This window comes from Rhinopithecus bieti, unplaced genomic scaffold (genome assembly GCF_001698545.2).
Source record: "Rhinopithecus bieti isolate Rb0 unplaced genomic scaffold, ASM169854v2 scaffold_13029, whole genome shotgun sequence".
Lineage (NCBI taxonomy): Eukaryota > Metazoa > Chordata > Mammalia > Primates > Cercopithecidae > Rhinopithecus > Rhinopithecus bieti.
The window spans coordinates 3884514-3900706 of NW_016807982.1; the positions used below are offsets into that span (position 1 = coordinate 3884514).

General features: G+C 50.1%; 1 protein-coding gene across 5 annotated transcripts in view; it reads right to left on the reverse strand.

Moving 5' to 3' along the window:
* The window catches only part of TRAPPC3 (trafficking protein particle complex subunit 3), a 17662-nt gene extending 3045 nt beyond the window's left edge, over nucleotides 1-14617 (reverse strand). Inside the window, exons 1-3 of one of the 5 annotated variants that reach the window (XM_017884508.1) lie at nucleotides 14600-14617; nucleotides 995-1092; nucleotides 646-745 (exon numbers count right to left, since the gene is read on the reverse strand). In XM_017884508.1, coding sequence (XP_017739997.1) covers nucleotides 646-745; nucleotides 995-996 — 102 coding nt within the window. In that variant the 5' untranslated portion in view covers nucleotides 997-1092; nucleotides 14600-14617. Of the gene's footprint in view, nucleotides 1-645; nucleotides 746-994; nucleotides 1093-2236; nucleotides 2329-9307; nucleotides 9790-14599 lie in introns of those variants that run through there. The other 4 variants (XM_017884509.1, XM_017884505.1, XM_017884506.1 and 1 more) reach the window with 4 other exon arrangements.
* Between the last annotated feature and the right edge of the window lie 1576 nt (nucleotides 14618-16193).

Genomic DNA, 16193 nt, shown 5'->3' on the forward strand with positions numbered 1-16193 from the left:
AGAATGGCGTGAACCCGGGAGGCGGAGCTTGCAGTGAGCTGAGAGCCGGCCACTGCACTCCAGCCTGGGCGGCAGAGCAAGACTCCGTCTCAAAAAAAAAAAAAAGACGGAGTCTCGCTCTGTCACCCAGACTTGAGTGCAGTGACCTGATTTTGGCTCACTACAACCTCCACCTCCTGAGTTCAAGCAATTCTCTGCCTCAGCCTCCCGAGTAGCTGGGATTACAGGCACCTGCCACCACGCCCAGCAAATTTTTGTATTTTTAGTAGAGCCGGGGTTTCACCATTTTGGCCAGGATGGTCTTGAACTCCTGACCTCATGATCCACCCGCCTTGGCCTCCCAAAGTGCTGGGATTACAGGCATGAGCTACCGCGCCCAATCAAGTCTGTATTCTTTGCCCCCATGCTACTCTGCTACACCTTCACAATGGAAAAGCTCAGGCTTTTATTTCAGTGGGGCTTTAATCCACGGGGATTAAATAATCTATGCTATTCCTTAATGACCTGGAACGCTTTTTTGACCCAAAGAGCTGCCTAGCCAGTCTTTTGGGAGATTAAAGGCTCTCTAAGGGAGCTAGAAAGAGTGGTAAGCAGTGCCTCCCAGCAGCAATTCTTCAGCATGGACAGCTGGCCCAGAATAATGACCTTGGCAATGACATCCGCAGTTTCCCGAAAGTCATGGCACCTCCCGACATTTGACCGAGCCAAGAAATCTTCAATCAGCCGGACTCCAATGTTAAAGCCCCTGGGAAGGAAGTTACAGAAGAGATTATCATGGAGTCTAAATGTCTTTTGTTTGAACATAAGGTTGTTGGTGGTAAAGGGAAAATGGGGATAATCTCAAAAACATCCCAGTAAATGAGTTTAGTGAGAAATGTACCCAAAATGTTGGCTGAGAAAGACAGAGAACCCTGTTTTAAGCTCTAAAGGACAATGTAGACTCAATGTGCTGGGAGGCCCCATTTCTGTCTCTCCTGTGAAGGAGCTCACTCACATTTTGTCCAGCTGTTTATTCACATCTTCATCATTTTCATAGTCCTTGCATAGCTGGGTGACCAGAGCACCATAGGTCAGGGTGAAGAGCTCAGAGCTCTAAAAGAGATTCAAAAGGCAGGTGGGACTAAGTAGCACAAAAGAGAAAGTGTGGTGAGAGTCTGTATCAGCCTTGATGCAACTGTCAGGATTCCCTCTAAGTGTGTCTGGAGGAAAAGAACATCATCCCAACGGAGGAGCCAGGAAATCTGGCCCACAAGGTCAAAGCGGCAGGGCTGCAGCCAGAACTATTGCAAAATGGGCTGTAAAAGGCATGCACTAAGCAATCACTCTTCCAACACACCAACGTAGGCTTCAGTCAACCCAAGTCTCCACCACAGCTGTCAAGCCTAAGGTCAGGTCACCAGAATCTGGTATGGGTGCAACAGTCATTCACTAGAAGCTGTGAAACACTGAAACAGACATTTACAAACTCATCTCTGTGGCTGGCAGATGTGACCAATGGCTTCCACATATCTTAAAATGTCCTGGCCTAGAGTAAACTGCACTCCCAAGGCCCCTCCCAGGAGCAACAGAGGATCCGGGGGCCCAGTCCATGGGGAAGGAAGGAAGTCCCAGACCAAGTTCATCGCCCTAATGACAACCCCTTTCCAAAGTCACCAGCATGGGAGAAAATAATGTTCCTCTTAACGCACAGCCAAAATATTTCCAGGAAAAGAGGTGACTCTTCAGAATCAACTGGTTCCTATTACAATAGCAGTTAAAATCACAGAAACCCTTTCTCAGATGAAGAATTCTGGGGCTGGGAGCAGTGGCTCATGCTTGCAATACCAGCACTTTGGGAGGCCGAGGTGGGTGGATGACGAAGTCAGGAGACTGAGACCATCCTGGCTAACACGCTGAAACCCCATCTCTACTAAAAATACAAAAAAACTAGCCAGGCGTGGTGGCAGGCACCTGTAGTTCCAGCTACTCGGGAGGCTGAGGCAGGAGAATGGCGTAAACCCGGGAGGCAGAGCTTGCAGTGAGCCGAGATTGCACCACTGCACTCCAAAGAATTCTGTCACCTATCTACCAAGAAATCAATGTAGAAGGTGAAATGAGTGACAAATACCAAGACCACAGAATGAAAGCAGCAGGCAGGGTGAAAGGTATTATCAGGGTTAAAGCAAGAAACATATTAACAGCACATCTGGACCAATGGATTAACTCAGAAATAAGGCTGAAAAATCAGGATAACTACCCACTGACTTCCTTCTGAATGGAGGCTTGTCAGATTTGAAGCAAAGAACCTTGTCAGATTTGAAGCAAAGAAGCTTCCTCTCTTCAAGTTTTCTGGGGAAGAAAGTGTAAGAAATATAAAAGCCCAGGCTCTCAGAACCCAATGCTCCTCATGCCACCCCATGACCTGATGATGGGGGCACTACAAGAATAACAATTTGAATGCCTTTTGCTTAAATACTGCATTCTACTTTTATCTCATTATCTATCCCATGATAACACAGTAATCTAAGAAAGGCAGGAATTAATCCCACTTTAGAGATGAGGAAACTGAGACCCAGAATGGTTAAAGAATGTGCCCAAGGGCCGGGCGCGGTGGCTCAAGCCTGTAATCCCAGAACTTTGGGAGGCTGAGACAGGTGGATCACGAGGTCAGGAGATTGAGACCATCCTGACTAACACAGTGAAACTCCATCTCTACTAAAAAAATACAAAAAACTAGCCGGGCGAGGTGGTGGGTGCCTGTAGTCCCAGCTACGCGGGAGGCTGAGACAGGAGAATGGCGTAAACCCGGGAGGCGGAGCTTGCAGTGAGCTGAGATCACACCACTGCACTCCAGCCTGGGCAACAGAGCGAGACTCCGTCTCCAAAAAAACAAAACAAAACAAAACAAAAAGAATGTGCCCAAAGTCAAACAGCTAATTATTGAAATAAGTAATTTGGGGAGAAAAAAAATCAAACGTTTCCAAGCCAGAGGTCAACCTATCCACTCTTCCCCACAACTGCAATATTAAAAAGCCCTACTCAATAAAAGAAAACAGGACGGAAAAAAAAAAAAACACCCAAAAAACTTAGCTGTACTAGAGTCAAAGAAAATCAGTTTCAGGATCAGGAGGCCCTTTGAACTCAACTAAACAGTCAGATCAGTATCTCCAAGAGACTATTTACCAAATATGGCAATTAAGGGGAAGCTGTTAAGGAGGGGAAGGATTTTTTTAGTAAAGTCAAGGGCTTGGCACTAGAATGGTTTGGGCATGAATGAATGGAAACAATCCAGCAGTTACCAGTCCAGAGAATTGGCACCACTGCATTAAATCAGGAGAGCTTTCATTCCATTATTAATGAGCCCTTGGATGGAGACTCCAAGAGCCTCAGGCCACCATGATGCCAAGTAACAAGCAAATCATGATGTTATCAAGCACCTTATACATGCAACTACCTCCTATTTACCAATAAGAAAAATCAAGGTCCTGGACAGACCTGCTGGTGGTCATGGAATCAATATACCTGGGATCTGGGAATGGGATCCTTAAGTTAGGCGCTCCATACCCTCTCTTGATTTGCAAGTCTATCTTCATCTTCAATTACGAACCAAGCCTCTGTGGAACTGTGAGTGACATAAATGTATAACTTAAAGGCCTTTATGCTTTAAAAATGGAAGGGAGGGCCAGGTGTGCTGGCTCACACTGGTAATTCCGGCACTTTGGGAGGCTGAGGAGAGAGGATCACTTGAGCCCAGGGATTTGAGACCAGCCTGGGCAAATAGTGAGACCCCCCAACTTTACAAAAAATTTAAAAAATTAGCCAAGCATGGTCGTGGATGCCTATAGTCCCAGCTACTCGGGAGGCTGAGGCGGAGGATGGCTTGAGCCTGGGGACGTCAAGCCTGCAATGAACTGTAATTGCACCACAGTACTCCCGCCTAGGTAAAAGAGTGAAACCCTGTCTCAAAAAATAAAAATAAATATAAATATAAACAAATAAAATAGGAGTGGGCTATGGTATAATGAAAACAAATCATTCATTCAACATTTACTGTGTACCAGGCTATCTAACAGGAGGGGAAGAGACAATACAGCCAAATAAAATACATGATTTGCCAAACAGTGATAGGTGCTATGGAGAAAATAAAGCACAAAACAGATTGGGGTATTTATGTGTGTACGTACGTGTGTGTGTGTGTGTGTATTGGGGGGTAATTTTAATAGAATAATCAGGGAAGGCCTCACTAAGGTGATATTTGGTAAGCCATGAAGATATCTGGATAGATATCTGGTCTAAAAAAATTCTGGGCACTATTTCTAAAGATTCTGAGGTAGAAGTATGCCTGGTGTGTTTGAGAAACAGCGGGAGACTCTTGGCATTAGAGAGGAGTAAGCAAGAGAGAACAGAAGAGGATATCAGATAAGTGACAAGAGGTTGCAGAGTTAGAAGATCTGGGTTTTCAGCCCTTGTGACCTTTAAAACAAAAGTTCTCGGCCGGGCGCGGTGGCTCAAGCCTGTAATCCCAGCACTTTGGGAGGCCGAGACGGGCGGATCACGAGGTCAGGAGATCGAGACCATCCTGGCTAATACGGTGAAACCCCGTCTCTACTAAAAAATACAAAAAACTAGCCGGGCGACGAGGCGGGCGCCTGTAGTCCCAGCTACTCGGGAGGCTGAGACAGGAGAATGGCGTGAACCCGGGAGGCGGAGCTTGCAGTGAGCTGAGAGCCGGCCACTGCACTCCAGCCTGGGCGGCAGAGCAAGACTCCGTCTCAAAAAAAAAAAAAGTTCTCATGGGATCATAAAGGTCAACCAGCCCAATCTCTTCACTGAACGTAAGCATCGCATCTCTGCTACCACCAGAAACATGAATCTCTTCTGCAACACATCTATTTTTGAGACGGAGTCTCGCTCTGTCGCCCAGGCTGGGGTGCAGTGGCGTGATCGCAGCTCACTGCAAGCTCCGCCTCCCGAGTTCACGCCATTCTCCTGCCTCAGCCTCCTGAGTAGCTGGGACTGCAGGTGCCCACCACCACGCCCGGCTAATTTTTTGTATTTTTAGAAGAGGCAGGGTTTCACCGTGTTAGCCAGGATGGTCTCGATCTCCTGACCTCGTGATCTGCCCGCCTCAGCCTCCCAAAGTGCTGGGATTACAGGCGTGAGCCACCGCGCCCAGCCAACACATCTATTTTGGTAACAGTTTCTCATAACAACCATGAGAGGCTAGCAGCACAAATATTATTCATCCCCATTTAACAGATGACAGGTTAAGTAACTGAGACTCAACAGCCTTCTTATAGTTGAGCATTTATCCTGTAAAAAAGCTTTGTTATCCTAAGCTGCTGCTTAACCTCCCTGAACATTAGTTTTTCCCATCTGTAAAATGGTGACGTTACTCGCCTTTCAGTTACTGTGCAATTCCAGCGAAATTCCAATCAGATAATGATGTTTGTGGAGCACCCACTGCACAGCAGGTACTCAAGAAATACATGCTTATTTTTATTCTTAAACTGGTTCCATGTGGTGTGGTGCTAGAGAGCACCCTGAACTAGGTTCAAGGAGGGCAAGTACAGCACTTTGGGAGGCTGAGGCGGACGGATCACCTGAGGTCTGGAGTTTGAGACCAGCCTGGCCAACACGGTGAAACCCATTCTCTACTAAAACTACAAAAATTAGCCGGGCGTGGTGGCAGGTGCCTGTAATCCCAACTACTTAGGAGGCTGTGGCAGAACTGCTTGAACCCAGGAGGTGGAGATTGCGGTGAGCCAAGATCGCGCCACTGCATTTCAGCCTGGGAGACAAGAGTTAGACCCTGTCTCGAAAAAAAAAAAAAAAAAAAAAAAAAGGAGGGCAAGTAATAAGGAAAGAAAGAGATTCTGAATTAATATAAACAACTTTCTGGCTGGGCATGGTGGCTCATGCCTATAATCCCAGCACTTTAGGAGGCCGAGGCAGGGGTCAGAAGTGGTCACCTGAGCCCAGGAGTTTGAGGCTATCCTAGGAAACACAATGAGAACACATCTTTTAAAAAATAGAACAAATTAGCTGGGTGTGGTGGCCCATGCCTGTAGTCCCAGCTACTCAGGAGGCTGAGGTGAGAGGATGGCTTGAGCCTAAGAAGTCAAGGCTGCAGTGAACTGTGATTACACCACTGCATTCCAGCCTGGATGACACAGCAAGATCCTGAAAGCCTGATTCGGAGTCTGGACTTGCTGCTTAACAGCTGTGAATACTTAGGTAAATCAATTCACCGGGCTAAGCCTCAATCTTCTAACTCAAAAAAAGCAACAGTAAAACAGTAAAATCTGTCATGCCATTCACAGGGTTGTTGGTAGGATCTAGTAAGATAATGGACTTGAATGTGCTTTGCAGACAAGAAACCACAGGATTTATAGCAGCTATGCTAACATGATCTCCAACTACTTCAGGTACAACGTGAACAAAGTAAATGAAACCAGCTCTACACTCAGGTGAGACACCACTTGACAGTTTTCAGGAGGCCTTTCTTCCAGTCACTGCCCCAAACAACATGTCAAATCTCCTTAAGGAGGTTGTTTTTTTTTTTGGAGACAGAGTCTCGCTCTGTTGCCCAGGCTGGAGTGCAGTGGCGCCATCTTGGCTCACTGCGAGCTCCACCTGCCAGGTTCACGCCATTCTCCTGCCTCAGCCTCCCGAGTAACTGGGACTACAGGTGTGTGCCACCACACCCAGCTAATTTGTTTATTTTTAGTAGAGACAGTGTTTCACCATATCGGCCAGGATGGTCTCAAGTCTCTTGACCTCATGATCCACCCGCCTCAGCCTCCCAAAGTGCTGGGTTACAGGCGTGAGCCACCGCACCTGGCCTACTTCCTTTATTTAAAAAAAAAAAAAGATGAGGAAGTTGATGCTAGAATAATGAACAAACTTGCCCAAGGTAACACGGCAAGTAAGTGGTGAAACTAGAACTCAGGTGTAGCCGGTACTATACCTCTGTATGGCATTTATTTCTTTTCATTTTTCCACTGCTAGAAGATACACAGTATATATGGTATACATTTCTGTCTCCCTCACAGAGTATGTGCTTCTCAAAGTTAGGGACTAGGACTTCATCCTTGCATCTCCCACAGCATCTAGCACAGAGCTCTGCATATAGTTGGGGCTGAGGAAAAGTTTATTGGACAAAAGGGCTGTTTCTGTTTCCACAGACTAAAATCTAGTTACTTGGGCATATTAACAATTTAGGTGGCTCTTGAGCCGTTTGCTCAATCCTGCTCCTGCTTCGTGGAGTGTACTTTCATTTTAATAAATCAATGCTAAAAACGAAGGCTGGGTGCAGTGGCTCAGACCTGTAATCCCAGCAATTTGAGAGGCTGAGGCGGGCAGATCACTTGAGGTCAGGAGTTTGAGACCAACCTAGGAATACAAAAATCAGCCAGGCGTAGTGGTGGGTGCCTGTAATCCTAGCTATTTGGGAGGCTGAGGCAGGAGAATCTTTTGAACCTGGGAGGTGGAGGTTGCAGTGAGCTGAGATCGGGCCACTGCACTCCAGCCTAGGTGACAGAGCAAGACTCTGTCTCAAAACACAAAACAAAACAATTTAGGTCTTAGAAAGCTGAAATGGAACACAAATGCAATCCCAGTAATTTGTGAGGCGGAGCTGGAGGGATTGCTTGAATCCAGGAGTTTGAGACCTCGAGACCAACCAGAGCAACACAGGGAGACCCCTAGCTCTACAAAAAAAAAAAAAAAAAAAAAAAATAGCTAGGCATGGTGGTGCACACCTATAGTACCAGCTACTTGGGAGGCTGAGGTGGAAGGATTGCTTGAACTCTGGAGGTCAGGCTGGATGAGCCCCAATCATGCCACTGCACTCCAGCCTGGGTATATCATTTAAAATTTAAAATTAAATAGTGCTATGAAGACAATCAGCATAGAATTAGAGGTTAGAGAATTAGATAACCAGGAGGAAAGGCCTCTCAAAGGAGGTGACATGTAAGTAACTATGAATGAAGCCAGGAGTGGGCTAGGTGACTATCTAGAGGAAGGGAGTTCCAAGAGCCTTGAGGGCAGGAGCATGCTGCTGCCCCTCCCTAATTACCTTACTTCACTGAAACCAAGAATACTGGGGGTTGGGGGTAGAGTCTGCAGGGTTTTGTTAAAGATTTCAATATTGATTTCAGGTTTAAAAAATGGATAAAATGAGAGCAAAGTAAGAAAACTAAGCAGGAAGACCTCTGCTCATCTCACAGGAAAAGGAGAAGGAAACATTTACCACACCCCTCACATTTTACACCACCCCATGTAATATTAGGTAGATGTTACTATCCCCATTTTATAGATAAAGAAATTGAAGATCTATCAAGTCAGAATTCCAACCAAGGTCCATGTGTTTCCCCTAACTTGACATTGTTTCCTAACAAAATATTCTCATCTTTTGGCTGGGCGAGGTGGCTCACCCTGTAATCCCAGCACTCTGGGAGTCGGAACAGGCAGATCACTTAAGGCCACGAGTTTGAGACCAGGCTGGCCAATATGGTGAAACCCCATCTCAACTAAAAATACAAAAATTGGCTGGGAGCGGTGGCTCACGCCTGTAATCCCAGCACTTTGGGAGGCCGAGGAAGGCGGATTACCTGAGGTCAGGAGTTCGAGACCAGCCTGGCCAACATGTTGAAACCCCATCTCTACTAAAAATAAAAAAATTAACCAGGCGTGGTCGTGGGCACCTGGAATCCCAGCTACTCGGGAGGCTGAGGCAGGAGAACTGCTTGAACCTGGCAGGTTGCAGTGAGTCAAATTAGTGCCACCGCACTACAGCCTGGGTGACAGAGAGAGACTTCGTCTGGGGGCGGGAGGGGGGAGAAAAAAAGAAAAATGACCTAAGTCTGCAGCCCCAGCCCCTAGTCCAACTTTATAGGACCATATGATGTCCAACTATTCCCCGGGGAAAGAAGGGAGCCACCCACTCCATAAGGGGCACCACTCACTGCTTACTCTGGCCCATCTCTTATTTCACTGAATAAAACGTTCCTTTCTGGCACGACCAGTAACTGAACATCTCTCACAATACCACGCCACAGTGCTAGTCACTATAGCCTAAGAGTATAGCCTAACAGTCTGAAGCATTAGCTTTGGAGTTAAACATGGGTCCAAGTCCTAACTTTCCAGGTGTAAATGTGAGCAAATTACGTAAGCTCTCCAAGCTGTAAAAACGGCAATCATGTTATCCATCTGATACAGGCTACTCTGCAGATTAACTGAGATACTGGAATGCATGTAACGTGCGTGGCCCGGTGCCTAACACACAGTAAGAGAGCAGTAAGTGGCAGTTACTGGTATTTATTACCGTCGTTGTTGTTGGCTTAGGACAGAGCGGCACTCAGGCCTTGGGGGCGGGGTCTCCACGGGAAAGAGGTCTCCTCCGGGGAACTTCTCCGACGGTCCCCTAACCTGCCTAGGACGCCCCGGAGTGATCCAGCAAGAGGCTTCCCCCTGCCAGAGCTCACAGAAGGGCCCTTTTCCAAACGCGCCTCGCGCTCGGCGCCGGGCCCCTTCCCTGTACGCCTCAATTTCGCCCCGCCCGCCGAGGTCACGCGCTCCAAGTTACCATTTTCTTGCTCTCGGTGCCACGGTTCGCCTGCCTCGACATGGTGCCGGCCGCCCCACCCCACTCTCCTAGCCAACGGTTAGCTCGGCGACCCCTGCAGACGCCGCTCCCCCAGCCACTGCCCCTCAGCCCAAGGGACTGACCGGCACTGATTCACTGCGCCTGCGCGGCCTGCCGCGGGGCACCACGGGACTCGTGGTCCGGCCGACGTGGGTAACTCCCGCCCAACAAACGTCGGACTACAACACCCAACAGCCTCTTTGGCAGCACCGCCTCTTAACGCAATCAACTACCACTCCCGGAGTGCTCCGCGCGCGCCTGCCTGGTAGAGCCCAGCTCGCCCTGGACAGCATCCCAGCCACTGGGTGGCCGTCCGCAGCCCTTCAGTGAATCTGGAGCTAATCCACACGGTTCCCCGGTCCCCCTCCGCCCGCCCCCGGCGGCACCGACTCAGAGATGATGCTCCGCAAATTCCTCTCTCGCCAGGGTTGGTCTTGGAAAGTCCCTCTTTCGAGCTAGCTTCTTCCGCTGTTGCGATTCAGCTCCAGAAGCTCCCAAGATGTCCCAGAAAACTAGCAATGACTCACACAGAATTGGCTTCTTCATTAGAAAAATATTTAATGACCTACTATGTGCCAAGCATTTCGCTAGTGTCTTTCTCTTCAGACTGCCATCTGTTCCCAAACCCCAAATGTTGCCAGCATCTGCATTCTACCACCTGTGGCCTCGTGATGGAATATCCAGTCTTTTAGATAAAGTTCAAGTCACTTTCTCCCACTCCCTCCCCCTAGAACAGCTACACTGCCTGGTTCCCAGGAAACAAAGATCACTAACTGTCGTGGCTGTCAGTTCTGAGTTCTAATCCCAGCTTTGCCATTTTAGGCAAGTTGCTGAATCTCTCTCAGTTGTTGTAAAGATTGGTGAGCCACGCATGCCCAGCACTTGGGCGCATAAAAGGCATAAAATAAACGTGTATTCCCTTCCAGCCACCCTCCAAAAACAAGCCAAAAAACAGGCCCCAGAAACACGAAGGGAATGTGCTGGCTGAACCCTCACCCATCACCAAGGGGAAGTCTACAGTCCCTGACCACAGCTCATTGGTTTCAGCTCCAGCGGTCTCTCAGCTGATCAACTCTGAGGAAGCTGGGCTGGGGGGTCCCTGAGCACTCTGTTCACTTAGGCCTGGTAGCCTGACTGTAGCAGCTGCATTCTGGCCCCTAGCCCTCACCATGACAACCAGCCTGTCCAGACATTAGCCAGCCAGGCTAAGGAGGGCTGGGGGTGCCGCTCAGGCTGCAGGCTGGTGCCCAGGGTTCCCCCAGTCCCTCCCTCAGGTTGCAGGACCAATCATTATTATACCCCTTTCCCCAGACATTGTTTCCTCCCTAGAGGCAGTGACCCCTCACTCTCCATCCTGTGTAATGCCACAGGGGAAGGAGCCAAGGGCCGAGGGCTCTGGGAAGGAACTTGAAGGTTGGTTGGGGTTGGGGGAGGAAAGCAGGGGTCAACTAGCCCCCAAGGGCCAGCTCATCTTGAGAAGAGGCCTCTGCATTCCCAGGAGAGAGGACAGCTGAGGTGAAAGCTGCAGTTGGCCAGCCTGTCTGTCGGTCTGGGCTCCTCCCTGCCGGCTGCCCTTGGCTGCCCACAGAAACCTGAGTCATACTCACGGCCAGCGACCCGACCCCACCCTGCCTGCTGTCAAGCAGGGCGGTTCTAAAGAGACTGGAGGTGGAGCCTTTCCCTGCCTGTCCAACAGCCTCTGAGATTTTGCCTCTCTCTGCCTGGGATTCCTCCTCTTTGGCGTCTCTTCCTCTTTGGGACTTGCAGTGTCATTAGTCCTGAATTAACAGTGGGGGTGGGGGTCATCTCAGGTTGATCTATATGATCCCCTCCTCACTCAGATGGGTTCTTAAAGGCTTCTTAGGCCAAGCACAGTGGCTCATGCCAGTAACCCCAGCATACTGGGAGGCAAAGGCAGGAGGAACACTGTAGCCCAGGCGTTTGAGACCAGCCTGGGCAACATAGTGAGACCCCCATCTCCATAAAAAATTATTTGTAAAAAGGCTGTTCTGTTATGAAATAGTCACCCTTTTGTTTCTTTACTAACAAAAAATAAATAAAAATTAAAAACAAAAAAACGAGCTGAGCGTTGTGGCATGCACCTGTGGTCCCCAGCTACTAGGAAGGCTAAGGTGGGAAGACTGCTTGAACCCAGGAGGTGGAGGCTGCCGTGAGCCATGTTTGCACTACTGCACTCCAGCCTGGGTCACAGAACTGAAACCTTGTCTTTTAAAAAACAAAAAACAAACAAAAAAACTCCTTAGACAGCTGTTCCAAGGATTCTCGGTACGGTTTCCATCATTCCCAAATCTCAAACCCTCCCTACAACCTCTAGGGGCCAGGACATTTAGGAACACCAGATGACCCCTTGCCACCCTCTTCTCCTTCTCCCTAGAAAACAACACAAGGGATAGCTTTCTGTTTCTATCAGGGGCTCTAGACAAAGACTCTCTCCTAGGAACCCAAAGGGTTGAACCTATTTAGTCCTGTATCTGAGTTCCCCGCCTCCCCAAGAGCTGGAGGGGGAAGGGCAGTTGGCATCACCAGCCCCAGGGAGTGGGCCCTGGAGGCTGTGGCCCCCTAGGAAGGCCGGTGCTGGTTAGAGACCCCTTGTTGCTGCAGTGCCTTGAGGCTGGGGTGGGAGTGAGAATGTGATGCCTATTCTCTCTGCCCCCACTGTGAGGCTCCTCCCACTTCCTGCAGTACTCTGTGGGTGTGGGAGCAGCATCCAGGGCCTCAGTCATAAGATCTGTAACTTTGTTAACTCCCCCTGTGATTTCCTTCACCTCTCCATCAGGTTCATCCTGGATCCTGCCCCACCAAACCTAGGAGGCTGAAAATGCCCTTGCCTTTCTTCCCCTAGGGGAAACAGGATGGAAACATATATATATATATATTTTTTTTTTTTTTTTGAGAGAGAGTCTTGCTCTGTTGCCCAGGCTGGAGTGCAGTGGTAGTGGTGTGATCCTGGCTCACTGCAACCTCTGCCTCCCAAGTTCAAGTGATTCTCCTGCCTCAGCCTCCTGAGCAGCTGGGACTACAGGCATGTGCCACCACGCTTGGCTAATGTTTTTGTATTTTTGGTAGAGACTGGGTTTTGACATGTTGGCCAGGTTGGTCATGAACTCCTGACCTCAGGTCATCTGCCCACCTTCACCTCCCAAGTTGCTGGGATTACAGGCATGAGCTACCACGCCTGGCCAAAAATTTTTCTATTATACTTTTTTTAAATATATATTTTTTTCTCTTTTCTGTCTCTCTCTTTTTTCAGACAGGGTCTCTGTTATCCAGGCTGGAGTGCAGTGGTACAAACATGGCTCATTGCAGCCTTGATCTCCTGGGCTCAAGTGATCCTCCCATCTCAGCCTCCTGAGTAGTTCAGACTACAGGCATGCACCACCATGCCTGGTTAATTTTTTGTATTTTTGATGGAGACAGGATTTCACAATGTTGCCCAGGCTGGTCTCGAACTCCTGAGCTCAAGTAATCCGCCTGCGTCAGCCTTCCAAAGGGAAAGGAACAGCTCACTCATGCCTGTTTCCATGCAGAAGGAGGAGACCACCTCGGGCCACCATCGCCTCTTGCCCTGAGGAGACTGCCCTGGTCCAGAGGTCCCTGTCCCTCGCGCAAAGACTGAAGAGAATGCTGTCGGGACTTCAGCCTCTTATGTTAGGGTTTCAACAAGTACCCAACTTGCTCCTTCTCTGGGATGTCTAATATTTGTGGTGCCCCATGCAGCGCCACCTAGCCCCAAACTCAGAGACGTCCACTCTTAACCCTCTTGGTTGCTGGAGCCTGGGATCCGCCAGGGATCCTGGCCAGTGAGGAGGAGAATGGAGAGGAGTCCACTTCCTCTGTCCACCGACTGTCTCAATCACGGAAAATGGGTGCTCTCCAGGCACCCCCTCAGCCATCCTCCCCGCACTCCCCGTGGACTCCTCAGCAGTGCAGGAAGCCTTCGGATCTGGCCAGGAGAACTGTCATTTAAGCTGCCAAACCCCCAGATGCTCTGCTGGTCTCCAGAATCAACATATTATGAGTGCCTCACCCTCAAGCTAGGGAAGGGTTCCTCAACCTTAGCACTACTGACATTTTGCACCTGAGAATTCCTTATTGTGAGGATGTTCCTACGCAATGTAGGATGGTAAGTAGTATCCCTGGCTTCTGCGCAGTAGCTGCCATGTTTAGAGACACACACCCCCCCACACCGCCATGTGTCTCTAAACGTGGCTAAATGTCTCCTGGGGGGCAAAATTACCCTTGGTTGAGAACCCCTGACGTAGGCTAATACCAAGCGCTGTCTCTTTTTAGTGAGCTCCCCACAGTCAATCCCAAAGACAATAGATTTCCAGTTCTAAAGTCTGCTCTCCTTTCCTCTACTGAAAACCCTCATGATCTTCAACAGCTCCCCATGCTCGTTTCCAAGCCATTTGGCATTCAAGTCCTCCTGCGTGGGCTGTCCCTGACCTATCTGTTCATTTTTAGCTGCCATTTCCGCCTCCACTATTCTTTTTGTTTGTTTGGCTGTTTGTTTGTTTTGTTGTGGCAGGGTCTCATTCTGTTGCCCAGGCTGGAGTGCAGTGGCACGATCTTGGCTCACTGCAATCTCCGCCTCCAAGGTTCAAGCGATTCTCCTGCCTCAGCCTCTGGAGTAGCTGGGATTACAGGCGACACCACCACACCTGGCTAACTTTTGTATTTTAGGTAGAGACAGGGTTTCACCATGTTGGCCAGGCTGATCTCAAACTCCTGACTTCAAGTGATCCTCTCACCTTGGCCTCCCAAATTGCTGGGATTACAGTGTGAGCCACCACAGCCAGCCACTATTCTTGAACGGTAGCCAATGGTGGGTATCTCACTACTCCCATCCATCCATCCATCCATCCATCCATCTATCTTCATCCCTGCAGTAATCTCAAGACAAGGGGTGGGAGGTAGGAGAAGAACCATCCCAGGGGGCTCTCCCCTTACGTGTTTCTGAATTCTGCTGTCTGTCCACTGCCTGGGTCAGGTCTGGCCTGTCCAGCTCTGGAAGAGGCAGGCTGTGAGGCCTCTGACCTCACAAAGGACTGTCATGAACTCCAACATCCCCGCAGTCCCCGCACCCTGCAGATAAGATGACTGACACAAAGATGCGGGATCTGTTTCTCGTCCTTCCACTTTTACTCATCAATGCCTTTATCACCATTATACTTACTTACTGAGCACTTCCTAGATGCCAGGTTCTGTGCTCAGCACTTCATTTCCATTGCCTTATTTAATCTTTACAAAGACCCCAAGATACCTCATGGCACTATTATTTTTCTGATTTTGTAGGAAAGCAAATTAGATTTTAGAAAAGTTAAGTCACTAGCTCAAGGTTGCTGGCTCCAGTTGCCGCCCTGCTATCATCATGCTTTTCTAATGTTTTTGGGCCAGAGGGGACACTATTCCCTTCCCAGGCCTTCCCAAGAGTGTCCAAGCCCCCAGGTATGCACACATCCCAGGACAGGCTGCTCCCAGGTTGCCTGAGCTGGTGACCCTTTTGTTTTCCACTCTATCCCTCCAAATGGCCGCTTTCTGGAGCTGCTAAAAGGAAGGAGGCACTGGCGGGAAGGGGGGCAAGGGGGACAGTATCTCACTGGGCCTAATCTCTGGACAATGAAGAACTGGAGAACTGACCTTCTAGAAGTCAGGACAAAGGGCAGGGCCAGGGTGGGCAGGGCCCAGCTGCCCCTCCTCCTCCCCACCACCCAAGTCCCTGCAGCAGCACCATCATCCATCCACCTTCCCAGCAAGCTCCCCATTCTGCCCTGGGCTGGGCCTTGCTTGGCTTGAAGCCCTCACCTCAGCTGGCACCAACAAGGGGGCTGGGAGTCCACTCTGGAGGGCTGGGAAGAAGGGCTACTTTAGGGAGTGGATTCTGGAGGGGGTCGCCACCCCTCATCGACAGACCACAGGGAGAAAATCCTTCTGGGGTGATTGGCGGGGTCGTCTGGTGGGGGTGGGGGTGGTTCAGGGCTAGGACCACCCAGTTTGGAGCCGGGAGGGACCCAGCAGATTAGAGACCTGGGTAAGGAAGCTGCGCAGGGCTGTAATTACCCCAGAGGAGCAGGGAAGACACAAGCCCAGGATGCCGGAGCAAGGGCGGCAGCAAGGCTCCAGGACCTCTCCCCAACCCAGCCATCAGCAGGGGAGAGAAAGCGAAGCCCTTTCAGGGGCCTCCTTGTGACTCTCCTTCATGCCTCCCGACGTCCCCCGGGCCGCTTTGGTTTAGGTGGGTTTGAGAAAGAATTTGGACTCGAAGCTGCCCTCTCAGCCCCAGCACTAGAGCCCCCAAACTCCAGGGTGGGAAAGGGGAGTCCCAGCCCTGCTCCCCCTCTCCCCTAGTCCCCGCGGCGGGTGAGTCACCCGAGCGCTCCCTACATAGTCCTCAGGCGCTGCGGCGCGTACCAAGGCGCGGACGCAGGGGGAGGCATCTGGCGCGGCGAACTCCTGGAGCCGTGGCGCCCGCTCGGCCGTGGCCGTGGAAGAGGCGCCGGGAGGCTGCGGGCGCGGGGCTCCGGGGCGGGGGCAGCGCGGACGG